The 14653-nt window shown below is 51.2% G+C and overlaps 1 protein-coding gene across 2 annotated transcripts in view; it reads right to left on the bottom strand.

Moving 5' to 3' along the window:
- Mrc2 (mannose receptor, C type 2) overlaps positions 1-14653 on the bottom strand; it is a 61509-nt gene that overhangs the window by 7154 nt on the left and 39702 nt on the right. For both annotated transcript variants that reach the window (XM_087573757.1, NM_001024687.2), the window contains 14 exon segments: positions 12033-12221; positions 11775-11929; positions 10429-10536; positions 8264-8379; positions 7744-7892; positions 6541-6758; positions 5370-5512; positions 4111-4213; positions 3750-3888; positions 3593-3628; positions 3229-3389; positions 3074-3141; positions 1018-1118; positions 604-746 (listed from right to left, as the gene is read on the bottom strand). In XM_087573757.1, the coding sequence (XP_087429883.1) occupies positions 604-746; positions 1018-1118; positions 3074-3141; positions 3229-3389; positions 3593-3628; positions 3750-3888; positions 4111-4213; positions 5370-5512; positions 6541-6758; positions 7744-7892; positions 8264-8379; positions 10429-10536; positions 11775-11929; positions 12033-12221 (1829 nt within the window).

The following is a 14653-nucleotide window of genomic DNA, read 5'->3' as shown; positions in this document are numbered from 1 at the left end:
ATCTATCACTTTTGTATTTTTATGTACGGGGGGGGGGACCTTAAATGAAAAAGAAATGGATTTTGTATATTGCAGAACAGGAGAATATTCGATCAGATGATCTTATTAAAACTGCGTAAATATTAATTATTGTAATTGACCCGTCACGTGGCCCAAACACATTTTCATTCTGCTGAGGGATTTTTAAAGATACTGTTTTTAATCTTTACGTGTTCTCAGTTCTGTTCTCGTGCATATTTGACTCCATGTGATGATAGTCTTGTAGTACAGAAGTAACCACAAATGTTGTCTGCATGCTCATGCATATACACATAAATAACATATTTACACATGCAGATTGGGTACGAATGCCCGATATTTTATTTTATTAATAGAGTTCCTTATCAAAAGGCTTTTGACAACCACTGGTCTAGAAAACTCACGAAAAGTATTTAGGTAACTTCGGTCCCTTGCGAACCAAGTGTCACATACACTGAGCCACCCTTCCAAGGAGCCTCTCTCTCATTGGCACAGACAAAAGGTCAGCTCGGGCACCTGAGGCTTGGCCAATACCCGCTCCTACCCTCTCCTCTGGCTCTCTTTGTGTCCCTTCCCAACCCCTACCTTGTTGAGGAACTGGTTCCAGCCGGAGGGGCAGCCTCCTAGGGTTGACGGTGGCAGGTCGTGAGGCCGAGTCTCTCCAGAGCTATTGCTGCGTTTACAGATGTAGGGCAAGGCTGTATGGCACCTCTGGTCCCCCCAGTCCTCTGTGAAGGGGAAAGAGAACCGTTACCCTAGGGGAGGGCAGGACAGGCAGCACTCTTGGTCCCATGCCCAGAGGATATGGGCTGAGCTCAAGCTCTGTGTCCTTGGAGCCGTGGACCATCTGTTGATCCTTGGATATATATATCCCTTCTTGGATTTGCTCAAAGAGAGAAGAGAGTAGTTCTCCACCCCTCAACCCCCCTACCTATGTATCCCTAACTATAGCCCCTCCTTCATGCTGATAACACCCTCTCTGGCCCTCATTAAACTCACCTTGTCTAGCTGTCATGTACACACACTTCTTGTCCTTGCCAATGGGTCGAGGTTTTCCCGGTGCCCAGGAGACAAAGTTTATAACAGAACCATCTGACCACCTACAGAGTCACAGAACACAGGTTAGGCCTCCTCCATATACAGCACTGGAAGCCAGACAGTAGGAATAGGGCTGAAGGAACACAGAGCCGGAGACCTACAGCCTCTGACCTCTCTCAGATGCCTGAAAACCCTGCAGCTCCTGGATTGGTGGAGACCAATCCCTGGTCTTTCTACCTCAAATGGCCTGGTTGATGTAAGGCATGACTAGAGTCCCCTTGTAGATCAGCATATGCTCTGTCCATGTCCTGGCCAGTTTTGTTTATAATGTGACCCCAGGTATGACAGAAGAGTGCCACCACTATATAGATGCTGGATGATGTAGTAAGGACTTAAAAATTGCTTTTGGGGGCTGGAGAGATGGCTCAGTGGTTAAGAGCACCAACTACTCTTCCAGAGGTCCTGAGTTCAATTCTCAGCAGCCACGTGGTGGCTTGAAACCATCTATAATGGGATCTAATGCCCCCTTCTAGTGTGTCTGAAGACAGCTACAAAGAACTCATGAAATAAAAAATTTCGTCAAACAGAACACTGTGATATCCAGGGGCTTTTTGCTAGGTCTTGTATCTTAAGGACACGGATGCTCTATTTTAGTAGGTCTGACTTTGGGAAATGGTAGTGACATTATGACCTGTCACACCACATGCTCCCAGGGTCTCCAGAGTAGGAAGCAACAACCAGGTGGTCAATAGCAGATACAATAACCAACATAAGCTGGACAGGCTCGTATCTTCTGTAAATAACTTACATGTTATGTAGGCAATAGTATTCTGGAGCAAAGAATTGTACATCTAGTTAGAAAGTAGCACCATTATTGAGGGGCTGGAAAGATGGCTTAGCTGTTAAGAGTGTGTACTAGGGGTTGGGGATTTAGCTCAGTGGTAGAGCACTTGCCTAGCAAGCACAAGGCCCTGGGTTTGGTCCCCAGCTCCGAAAAAAAGAATAAAAAAAAAAAAAGAGTGTGTACTACTCTTCCAGAGGGCTACAGTTCAGTTCCCAGCACACACACGTGGGTGGCTCACAGCCCCTCCAGGGAATCTGGTGTCCTCTGTAGGTATCAGCACACTTGTGTATACACACACACACACACACACACACACACACAAATTTAAAAATCAATAAAAATTAAAAATATGTAAAGAAATCTGGATGGTGGCACACGCCTTTAATCCCAGCATTTAGGAGGCAGAAGCAGGCAGATCTTTGTGAGTTTGAAGCTAGCCTGGTCTACAGGGTGAGTTCCACTGGGACAGAAAAAAATTTTTTTCTTTTTTCAGAGCTGAGGACCGAACCCAGGACCTTGCGCTTGCTAGGCAAGCGCTCTACCACTGAGCTAAATCCCCAACCCCAGAAAAAAATTTTTAAAGGAATACTGCAGTATTGAAGAAATAATACAGTAATGATTAACTTTTAAAAATAAAATAAAGCTAGGTATGGTAACACACACCTTTAATCCCAGCCCCTGGGAAGCAGAGGCAGGGGGATCTCTGTGAGTCCAGGGATAGCCTGGTCTACATAGGTAACCATGGCTATATAGTGAGACCCTGTCTCAAAATAAATAAATACCTAAAATAATAACTGTATTACTATATAACTATATATAACTATATAACCATATATATGTATGTGTGTATGTATATATGTATGTATGTATGTATGCATGTACAAATTGTTGGAGTTTTAAAGTATCTGTTTTGTAGTCCAAGAATCAACCCCAAGGTCTCAAGGATGCCAGGCAAGCGAGACAGGTCTCACTACTGCGACCTTCAGATAAGAAAACGAAGGCCACAAACACATCACTTCATCCTTCAAGGCCGTGCAGCCAGTGAGGAGCAGAGTTGAACTCAAATGCAGGTTTCTCTGTGTGTGGCCAGCTTGGACACTTCTAGCTTGGGGACACAGCCAGCCACTCACACGAGCGCCCGCTCTCACACCTGTCGCGCACTAGTGCTCCCACCTGAAGCGTCCGTCGCTCTCTGAGGTGTGCAGGCCGATCCACCAGTGCTGCTCCTGGTCTGAGGACAACTGGGAAAGGAAGCAGGTAAAGGTTAGCAGCTTCCCTGTGCTTGGCCCCTTCCCAGCACATAACTCCTTGCTGCCTCTCTCGCCCACCTTCTGCATATTTTGCCCCAGGAAGTCCAGTTCTGCCTGGCTGTGAACAGAGGTCAGCTCTGCCTGGAACCACGTACAGATGCGCTGTGCCTGCGCCCATGAGGAGTGGTGCTCAAAAAACTTGTACTCCGCCTCCTGAAAGCGTACCCACTCCAGACGGCCTGTGGGAGCAGCAACAGGGGTGGGAGGAGATACCAGACCACTGGGCAGGCCCTCGTCTTGATCCTCCTTCCACAACCCAGAAAGCAGAGCAGTGCTGTCCAGTGCTAACTAACTGAGTCCCTTTTGGGGTGCAACCCTTGACCTGTTTGGTTTTATTCTGGGCAAAGGTAGAGAAGAGATCGGGTAGCCTGGGGGGCCTCACCTTGCCGACCAATGTCTGGTTCCCGCACATCCACACCTACAGAACAGCAGGGCCAAAAACGTCAGGCAAGAGGGAATCCGGGTCCCCCCAAATTCCTTGCTTCGAAGCCCTTTTCCAGCATCTGTCCCACCCCACCCCACTTACTACCACATCCAACCTCTAGGGATCTTGCAGATCCAGTCAAGTTGTGTCTGGCACTGCATGGCTACCCACTGCAGGGAGGCCAGGTCCAGCACCGCACAGCCTCGGATATTGTCGTCATCGTGCTGGCTCCGGGCAAAATTGTGGTAGGAAAACTGTTAAAGAGGGATGGATGTATGAACAAGTAACCGAGTAGCCCAGGCTGAGCTGAGAACTGCCATGCCGGGCGAGCATTCAGTCCATAACCCGATTACTTTTAACCTACCCACACTGGCCAAAGTCCCTGCCCACGTCAGGCCCAGCTATGCCCCAGCCAGTGCCCACCTCCAACCAAGCCCCACCCACCTCCCTGTCCCGCCTCCTCCACCGCTCCTCACCCCTAGACCGTCGCTCCAGCGCCAGCTGTGACCCTCTCTAGGGTCTCTGCGGTTCAGGCCAATCCAAAACCAGTGCTGCTCATGGTTCTCAGGTTCTGACTCACTTGGGTGAGGACAGGGGACAGAAGAGAAGGGAGGTGAGAGATGCTGGGGATCAAGTGTAGCACCCAGTTGCTGCCAGCTATCTGTTAGGCAGTCCCCAGTGCCGGAAGCTTTAGTCGACACTGCAAACTGATGTCTGAAAGCACTGTAGGGTGTGTGTGTATGTGTGTGTGTGTGTGTGTGTGTGTGTGTGTGTGTGTGTGTGTGTGTGTGTTCTCTGAAATTGCCTCCCCTAGAAACAAGGACAGCTGGAGTAAGTGCCCTGGTTAACTCAAAAACCAGTAGCCTGCTTCCCTGGCCCCTTCTGAGATACCTTGTCTGCAGAAGTCTGCATGCTTTTCCTGCTTGGGGAATTTAGGGAGTTTGCTTGGTCATGGGTGTGGGAGAAATTTAAGGATCTGGAGCTCAAAAAATCCTGGATTCGGAACGTGCTTTGTCACTGTGACATCGAACAAACAGCCTAATCCCTGGGTCCAACATGAGAACACTTCGAATGCATGAGGAACAGGGTGCCGGGGGATGTGAACAGCATCCATGTGATGAGATGGAAAAAAAAATGGCGAATACGCGTTGCCGTAGTTACCAGTCACATGATGAAACCCTGACAGCTAGGAGGAAATATCCCTGGAATTAAGATCTCAGGGAGCCTGGTCCACTTGGAATTTTTTTTTTTTAAACTGATAGTAACTGATTACAACGCCATGTGCCATAAATTACAGTCGTCAGCCTCCGTGGCAAAGATAGGATCTGGGCACATCCTCATCGCTTGCCTGAACAGTTTCAGCTTTTCTCCTTCTGTCTCTCAGGATGGTTTACTGAGGGGGCGAGTTCTCCCTACATGCTGAGGGGGTGGGGGTGGTGGACCTGAGATGGGAACTGTGTCTGAAAGGACATCGCTGGCTGCGTGACACTGCTTAGCAACGGGGTTTCCTATAAGTGGGTGGCCCCCATGCCTCCGACGAAGATTCCAGGGGACCATAGCAACTTGAAAGAGACAGGAAGGTTCTGGCATCATTCACAGATGCAGGTCCTTCCAAGCCTCACCTCTGCCCTCTGAGGGCAATGTGAGTGCCCACCTTCTGACAGGACAGAACCCAGCATCTAGCAGCCACGCCTGCCCCCACCCAAGTGCAGGGGCCGCCACACCCACTCAGTACCCAAAGATCTTGTTGAGCATGTTGGCCACAAAATGTTCCTCCTCATAGCTGGCCAGACTCAGCAGCTGGGCCCCCAACTCCCGGCAAACCCCGAGGGCCTCGATCCAACTCTTCTTCTCCTGCAGCCGCTCTGAGCTAAACACCTGCAGGGGCAGAGCCAGATGCCTAAGCTGTGGCCATGGGCCAAAGGGCATCTGCCACTTCCTCAGGCAAAAGACAATTCTATCTCTTCAGACACACCAGATCCCATTACAGATGGTTGTGAGCCACCATGTGGTTGCTGGGATTTGAACTCAGGACCTCTGGAAGAGCAGTCAGTGCTCTTAACCGCTGAGCCATCTTTCCAGTCCGACAATTCTATCTCAGGAAGGTAAGTGACACTGTCAGCTCCTGGCAAGAGCCCCTGATCTCCTCATCCTCAGTTGGGCTCTAATCCCAGCAGAGCCACAACTGACTGAAGACAGGTCCTTTCCCCTGACTTAAGCTTCAGTCTCTATGTGTAAGAAAAGGCCTTGGAAGCCAGGCATTGTGGTAGATACATGCAGACCTAGTACTTGGGAAGTAGAGGCAAAAGGTCAGAAGTTCAAAGTTATCCTCAACTACATAATGAGCCTGAGGCTAGCCTGGGCTACACAAGAGATGACGCTGGACATAGCGGCTTATGCCTGTTACCAGCACTTGGGAGGCTAAGGCAGGACTGCCAAGAGCCGAGGCTAGCCTGGCTTCTACAGAGCAGGATGCTGTCTCAAAAGCAAATATTAAAATTTCAAACAAGAACAAACCTTTGGCTCCCAAGTTTGGTAAATCACCAAGGCCTTACCCAATTCTTTCAAATCCAAACCTCCACTTGGCACCCAGAAGAGGTACTGGGGATAGAAACCGGGGCCTTGCACATGGTGTACTAGAAGATTCTCTTTATCAGGCTACCCAGGAATCCTGAAGAACACTCTGGGGTCTCGCTCCTTCAACTCTTCACACATCTACTAAGCACTTACTACACATCAAGCCTCGGAACACTCCAGACAAATTCTTCATCAGCAAATACTCTAGTCTGCCGTCTAGGCTGGCACTTCAGGGTCATGACGGTCCCCAGGTCCCCCTTATGAACTTCCTCACCGCTCCCGTTTTCCCTCTGCTCCTCTACCCCCAACACGCCAATAGGGTACCCCACCTTATAGCAGTGTCGGAGTTTGGGGTCTGAGACCCAGCCCTGGGGACAGGAGCCAGTGAGGCTGGGTGTGGGGTCTGGGCCAGGCAACTCTGGTGTCACTGGTGTGCCCAGGCTCTGTCGGCAGATGTAGCGAGCCCGGAACGACGTGCAGTTCTTCACCTCCCACAGTCCCATGGCACTGCCCGTGGCCAGAGCCACACAGCCCCCACGTCTGTACCCTGAGAAGGAGAAAGAGCCTGTCTCTACAGGGATGAGTTCTGGAGGCAGGGGTGTCAGCATTCAAACTGGGGGAAGGCATGAGGCAGAGTCCTAGTTCCATGACTACTTACAGTGAGTGGGGAGACTCAGCCTTTCTGAGCCTATCTCATTTTGTATCCCATTAGATTATGGGAAGGTTGAGAACTTATGAGCTAGGCCGTGGTAGCCTGACTTTAATCTCAGCACTCGGGAGTCAGAGGCAGGTGGATCTCTGAGTTCGAGGCCAAACTGTTCTACAGAGTGAGTTTCAGGACAGCCAGGGCCACACAGAGAAACCCAGTCTCAGAAAACAAAAAGCAACAAAGGGGGTTGGGGATTTAGCTCAGTGGTAGAGCGCTTGCCTAGCAAGCGCAAGGCCCTGGGTTCGGTCCCCAGCTCCGGAAACAAAACAAAACAAAACAAAAACAAACAAACAAACAAAAAAGCAACAAAGGAGGAGAAGGAGGAGGACAAGGAGGAGGAGGAGGAGGAGGAAGAAGAGGAGAAGGAGAAGGAAGATGAGGAGGAAAAGGAGGAAGAGGACAAGGAGGAGGAAGGGGGGGGACACTGAAGCTAGCTAGGTGAAGTGGTATACACCTACAATACCAGTATTCAAGGGACTAAGGCAGGAAAATTGCTGCAGAGCCAGCCTGAGCTACTTGAGACTTGAGACTCTTTCTCAAGAAAAAGAAAAAAAGACAATGAACGTGGGAATCGATACTATCAGAAAGTAACTGTAAGTGCTGTGCACACACTGCATATGCGACCTCTTTTTGTAGCTACATACATATTTAAGCCTCACATCAACTCTATAAGGAATGCACCATTAGCCTCATTTCAAGATGAAGAAACTGGGACTCAGAGAAGGCTCAGCTGGCAAGGTCTCACCCTAAGTCCTGACACAGCTCTGGGTCCACCACAGCCTCCCTGCTTCAGTGCCAGACAAACAGGGTGTGAAGGGCTCACCAGGCTGGTCTCGGTTCCAATGGGTATACATGACTTCATCCCCACTGAGCCAACGGAAGGAGCCGGTGCTGTTGAGGTCTTGGAGGGCCGTCCAGAAGTACTCGCCCTCCCAGTTATAGATGAGGCTGCTGACGAAGGCCTGCTCAAACCTTCGGAAACAAGCCAGTCAAGGCGCGACACTTACTAGTGGCTTCCCACAAGCCCTGGACCACGGGGCTGATACTTCAGCCCAGAAGCTCAGGTAGTGTGCACAGCCAGTAATGTGTCCAGGGAACTGGGGATCCAAAGGACTCACACAATAACCAGACTCCCAGTATAGCCCACACTCTTCTTTCTTGGTCCTACAGTCCAAACTTGAACCTATCCCTCTCATACTCTACTCTGGGATCGCTTAACCACAGAGTCTGGAGCACACTCAAAGGTTTGTGCTGAGTCCCTCTGGGCAGATTGCCAGGATATCATCCCACCAGATCAGGGTCATGGGGGAGGACTGGCCAGGACTTCTGTCCACCCTCTCTACCTGTTGGTGATGGTGACCAGCTGAGAGCCATGGTCAGTACACAGACGCCGGGCATCACTGTAGATCACTTGGTCCTCTCCCAGCCAGTAGCAGGATGGGCTATGCCATGTCCAACCCTGGCTCAAGAGAGAGGGCAGAAGAGGGGTTCTGTGGGAGGAAGATCCCACCCTTACCTGCCCATGTTTGGGTAGGGTGACATCAGGATACACCGTTGTGTGTGTGCAGGACATAGGGGACTGACTTGGCACCGGAAAGTAAAGCCTGAACTAAGTTCTGCAACTGGGTACTCTCAGCTCTCCTCACCACACCGACAACTGCTGCATCAGGGGGTGAACGCGGCAGACCTGCCTAAGGCACAGCTCTGAGACGCAAGTAGCATTTAAACCAAGAAATACAGGAGCTGGTCATACACCTCAGCGATCAAAACACACTTATAGCAGCATGGACCTTAGGTTCAATCCTCAGTATGGGAAAAAAGAAAGAAAGAAAGAAAGAAAGAAAGAAAACAACAAGACAAAAGCAATGGGGCTGGAGAGATGGCTCAGGTGGTAAGGCGCTTGCTCAGCAAGCATGTGGACCCGAGTTCAGATCCCCAGAACCCATGGAAAAAAGGAGGTATGGCGGCGTGTGCTTTTACCCTCAGCATCGAGGAGGAGAAGGCAGGCGGATCCTTGAGGATCTGATGGTCAGCCAACCTAACCTACCGGGGAGACCCAGTCCAATGAGAGACCCTGTCTCATAAGGAGGCCAGCCTCCTGAGGTTGACCTTTGGCCCCAACATGAACACATATACACATGTGCACACACACACACACACACACACACACACACACACACACACTTACCCATAAAGTAAATACATAAAAATAACCGGGTGCTGGCAAGGTGGCCCAACGGGTAAGCACCTTTGCCACACTGATTTGAGTTTGAGCCACAGATCCCAACGGTTAAAGGAGATAAATGACCCCAAAAGTTGTCCTCTGGCCTCTGTGTGCACACACTGACATGTGAAGGCCCCACCCTCGTATGATATACACAAGCATAATAATGACAAAATAAAGAACATTAATAAAAACATAATAATAAGAAATAGCATCTGGCTTGGATACCGGAGCTGAAAAGCTACGGAGAGGTGGAGGACGTAGAGGGAGCTGAGTAGTCCTCAGGACTCTGCAGAGTGGAGTCCGGTAGGATAAGCCTGTAGAGGGAGGGAGGCCAGGGTAGCCCTTCATCAACAAGAGAAGTGGCCACCTTAGGTGCAGAGACAGCTCCAGGAGCCAGGACAAGACAAGTGGTTGTCATGCATCAGGGAGGCCCCCAGATGGCAAGCAGGCCTAGGCAGAGACCCCTGGCTCTCCTAGTGTTTGCTCCTGGACACAGTATCCACACACATACATTCCAGGCCGATCTCCAATCGCCTGTTCACTGCTCACTCCAGGACAGAGCTAAGCCCTGAGCTCACTGACTCCTGGACTCCTCGGCTGGGCCCCTGACAGCCTTCTTCCCTCTCCTGTGGCAAGTGTGATCATGCCTCTTGAGGAGAACTCAGCTGGGGCTGGGCTTTCAAAGGAGTTTAATTCAAAGGGAAGGGATTGAGGCCTGCCACAAGGAGCTGCTGCATAGAAGACCACAAAGGGAGAGTTACAAGCAGCCTCTCCACAACCACTCACTCGCAACTGGGCTAGGCCAAACAGGGTGGAGAAGGCCCGTCACATACTTATCCTCCTTCACAACTCACAGCCTCTCTCCTTTACCCAAAACTCTGCTGGAGCCCCGTGGGTTAAAGGATGAGGAAGGAGAAAGCCTTCTCCATCGAGTGGCCTCTCTCTTCCAGAGGAAACAGCCAAGCACACTCTGTCATCAGACTGGCGCACTGAGGAGAGAGGACTGGGGTGCACAGAGCCAGCCCACTGCACAGCCTACTCCTACCGTGACTAGACCAGGCTTGACCATTTGGCTTCCTTGCACTCGACTGTGGAAAGACTCGGAGTTGGGGTAGGGCCCTCTACTTTCCTCCCAAGGCCCGCCCCCAATATCACTCCCTCAGGAAGGAGCAGTTGAGAAACCAAGAGGACAAGGCATTGAGCTTTCCTCCATCTCTCCTCACCCACCCAGGAAGCCCCTGGGGCTGACCCCACCTTGGGCAGTTTCAAAAACACCCTCACCTTCCGGCAGCCATGGTCCTCCTCTGCAGTGCCCTGGCTCAGTCGGCCTGCCTTCTTGCAGATGGAGGGCAAGGATTGGTTACAGGGACTGTCATTCCAGCGTCCTTCCTAGGACACACAATACAGAAGACTCACCCCAAATCTCTCACTCTCCCCGCAAGTTTTCCAGCCCATTCTCTAGACCAGACCCTGACCCTAAACTTGCTGTGCGATTCCTAGCAACCAGCCTCATTTTCTATGTCCCAGGCTGTTGGATGGAGAGAGAAGAGTGGACTCCACAGGTGGACGAAAGAACCCATTGTGCAGAGGCTGGAGACGTGGGTCAGCAGTTGGGAATACTGGCTGCTCTTCCAGAGGGACCCAGGTTCGATTCCTAGCACCCACAAGATGGCTCACAACATCTACAGCTCCGGTTCTGAGTGGATCCAGTGCCCTCTTCTGACCTCCACAGGCACCGGGCATGAAAGAGGTATGCAGACTTCCATAGAGGTAAAACACCCGTACGCATAAAAAAGAAACTTTAATGCTTGTGAACTGTTTCTGAACCTCTTATCTAGTTACTTTGGGTGGTGGATGATCTTAGGTAATTGAACTGTGAAAACGGAGCCCATAGGCCTTAGACCTGGGACTACTGAAGAGTCAGGGAGAGCAGAGGCTGGTGTGTCCAGACCGGAATCTCAGGTGCTGAAGAGGAACTCGACCCGGGGGCCTCCCAGTCATCGCCGAGTCTGCCCTTACGCCCCACCCTGACAGCACACCATCCATTCATCCCACTAATCAGGAAAATCCTGAGACATAGAAGCCGCTCACCAAATCACTTAAAATTTTTTTTAAATAGAATCCTTTAGTGCAAATAGGTCTGCTGCTTAGACCCCAGGACGGCATGTGATAGCAGGAGACTATGCCCAAGCCTCAGGGCTCTTCTCTGTCAAAAACCTGCCTCAGTTTCCTCTCCCACCCACCCTGGGTCTGAGTCAAGGCGTGGCAAAGCCACCATCATCCATGATTTCTTGAGAAGACAGAACCCTGAACTGAGAAGGGTCCTGGGGGGGTGGGGGGGCAAGGGCTGGAACCCAGTGGCCTTGCTTGCCCAGCTTCGCCATTGTGTGGGTTCTGATGCCATCTGCTGGTGGGAAGGAACAGCTGGCACGAGACTAAGAATGGGTCTGACATGGTGGCCTAAGGCTTCTGGAAAATTAGCTCTTCTTTAACCCTGCAGGCCAGTCCTGTGGAAGGAAGGAGCCTGGGGTACACAGGGCTGATGACAGACACTTATTTTTCAGCTGTGTGGGGTGGGGAGGGTGGAAGGGGTGCTATGGTGCTATTATGAGAAAGAAGAGTCTCACCGGCCCCCAGATGGTGACACAGTCTTCCAGGCTGTCACGGAAGTTGTTGGGCTCAAAGGGGTGCCAGTGGGTGAAACTCACGAGGCTCCCATCAGACCACTCAAAATTCATCTGCAGCTTCAAATCATTGAGGCCAATCCATAGCTCTTCCACCTCTGGGGAAGGAGGGGAGGAGAGAAGGGGAGAAGACCAGCAGTGAAGGAAAGAGGGGGCTTTGTGCTTCCCGGGCAGGAAGGGATGAGACGTGCAGACCCTCACCTTGCTTGATCTGTTTGGTGATGAACTCCAGCTCAGTCATGCTGTGGATGCTAAGGAGGTCGCCCCCGCCCCGTAGGCACGCCCTCTTGGACTCCTGCCAGCTGCGCTTCTCCGCCTGCAGGCGGTAGCAGTGGCCCTGGAAGGGCTGCCAGCTGGGGTCACACTCCACCTTGACATTGGCCCACCTGTCTATGGAGAGGCACAATGGAGGCGTCAGACAGAATCCAACGGGTGTCACACGCACCCCCACCCTCAACCTGTCTCATCTCTAACATCTGCCTTCTCCAGAACAATTGCCTTAAGATACTTTAAAACCCAGTAATAGCAGATATTACGAGACCATCTCTGGTTGAGTCTCTCAGAGAGAGACGGGCAAGTGGTGGGACACACTGGCCTCCCAAGCCAGGATCTACTGTAAACAGTGTTTCTTGCTAAGACAACCAAACTTAGCTCAGGGACACTGTGCTTAATGAATGAAGTCTCTGTCCCATAGCACCCACAGATCGCCCCCTTCGTGTTGGCCTCAGCAGTCTTGGATAAAAGAAACAAGGGAGGAGCTTTTGAATAATGAGGCCCAGTCTGACCAGAGGTGGGGTGAGCAGCCAGGAACACAGCAGGGACAGGGCCGTAAAGTCCAGCAGACCGGTCACACCCCTTTGCTAGACTCCTTCACTAGCTCCTTTCCTTTCCATACTTCTTCCTGTTTCTGAAGTCCCTCCCCTGCACCCACAGATGTGCTTTGGGGCTTTATCTGCTAGGGACTGGAGTTTGAGAGTAGCTGAAGCAAACAAGTCCACACTTGGGTCTTGGCAAAAGAAAACAAAATGTCATCAAACCACCCACAAAATCAGGCTCAGGCAGGATCCTGTGTAGGCAGGAGAGAAGATGTGAGTCTATCCCTGTTCATTGCCCCAGATTAGAATCCCGAGACCAGCTCCATCTGGGTCAACCCAGGGGTATTCCAGCTATGCCTCTGGCTAGAGACTCCTCAGAGTGGGTGGGCAGGCGAGTTCCACGGTGCAGGAGAAAGGGGACAGGCGAGTTCCACAGTGCAGGAGATAGGGGTCGTCTTTCACTATCCAATGGATTATGGCTCTGGGCTGCAGCCCAGAACAGATTTTAGTAGCTAGTCAAGTCCCAGGGTCCTGAGGAAGAAAGGGTCCTGTGGAATGCTTTGGAAATGATGTGTCCTTCATAGTGAGACTTAGAATGGGCCTCCCTCAAATACCTGGGCAGGGGGGTGTGCTGAATGGGAGAAGGAAGGCAAATCCAAGCCACAGATCCTAGTGGCTAGAGGAGAGCTCCCCAGATGAGCCACAGGGGAAAGAGTCATTGCAGGGTTCTGTCTGTCTGTCTGTCTGTCTGTCTGTCTGTCTGTCTGTCTGTCTGTCTGTCTGGGTTTCTACAGGCATGTCATATTTTCTCTGTGAAAGTCTCTACTTTAGCAGCTACAAAAGCGGACCAGTAGTAGCCCCTCCAGTTTACACTGCCAGGGAAATGCCAGCCACAGAGACAAACCCAGGATCCAGCTCTAAGCTAACGTTGCAAGAAGGAAGGCATCCACTCTCAACTTGCAAACGAGGAGTCTACATCTCAGAGAGCCAAGGACACACATCAGGAAGGGGCAGTCCCCAAAGCATGTGCTGTCTATCACCCCACACCTCTCTCCCAGGAGGCCCTCAGATTTACCTCTTCCAATTGCACCTTCGAGCAAGACACTCCTAGACTTAAAAGCCAGAAGGTTCCCATGGGCTACCCAGCCCCACTCAGACCTCAGAGACCGGCTGCGACCTGCCTTTCTGCACTCACGTCAACCACCCTGCTTAAGAATCACCCGAGGGAGGGGGGTGTCTTGTTAAACGCAGGCTCTGATTCAGTTAATCTGGGGCGGGTCTTCCCAGTCTGCTTTGCTCACAGGCCTCCAGGTGCTGCTGGGCTCCATACCTTAGCAAGGTAAGCACCCACACCTCCCACAGGCTGCTCCCTGCCAGAACCCCTCCCCTCCCTCTGCCTTTGTGTGCACGTGGAGGCCAGAAGACGAACTGGAGTTTTCCTTAGGGGTCATTCTCCTCTTTCTTTTTTAAATTTTATTTAAATCTCTTGCTGCCCTGGAATTTAACAAGTAGGCTAACCTGGAGGTCAGTAAGCCACAGGGATCCTTTTGTCTCTGCCTCCCCTGCTCTGGGATTCTGGGGACCCCCCTCCGCCACACCTGGTGTTTTGTTTAAATATGGATGCCTTCAGGTCTTGAACCCAGCCTTCCTTCTGCCTTTTAAACTTAGGGTCAAGCCGAAAATCTCAAGTCCTATATCACATTGAGAAACCCCTCAGCTCTCCGGCACTCGGTCACTCCCCCCAGCTTCTGTCAATCACATATTTTTGTAGCCCATAGCTCAGGGCATTCTAAGTATTAAGATGTCTGTGACCCCCATCCGACTGTAGTCTCTATAGGGCTGGTGAATATCGGCTGCCTTTTACACGGTTCCCAGCGCATGTTCACCCAATGATGAATGTCACATTCCGATTTTTTCCAGACTAGCTGAATAATTAGTAGAGAAAATCAGAGTCGCTTTGGGTCTGTAGGACCAGAAAGGCTGAACTGGACTGTGACCCTGAGGTCC

This window comes from Rattus norvegicus, chromosome 10 (genome assembly GCF_021556685.1).
Source record: "Rattus norvegicus strain SHRSP/BbbUtx chromosome 10, alternate assembly SHRSP_T2T, whole genome shotgun sequence".
NCBI lineage: Eukaryota > Metazoa > Chordata > Mammalia > Rodentia > Muridae > Rattus > Rattus norvegicus.
This window is presented reverse-complemented; position numbering and strand designations above follow the sequence as displayed.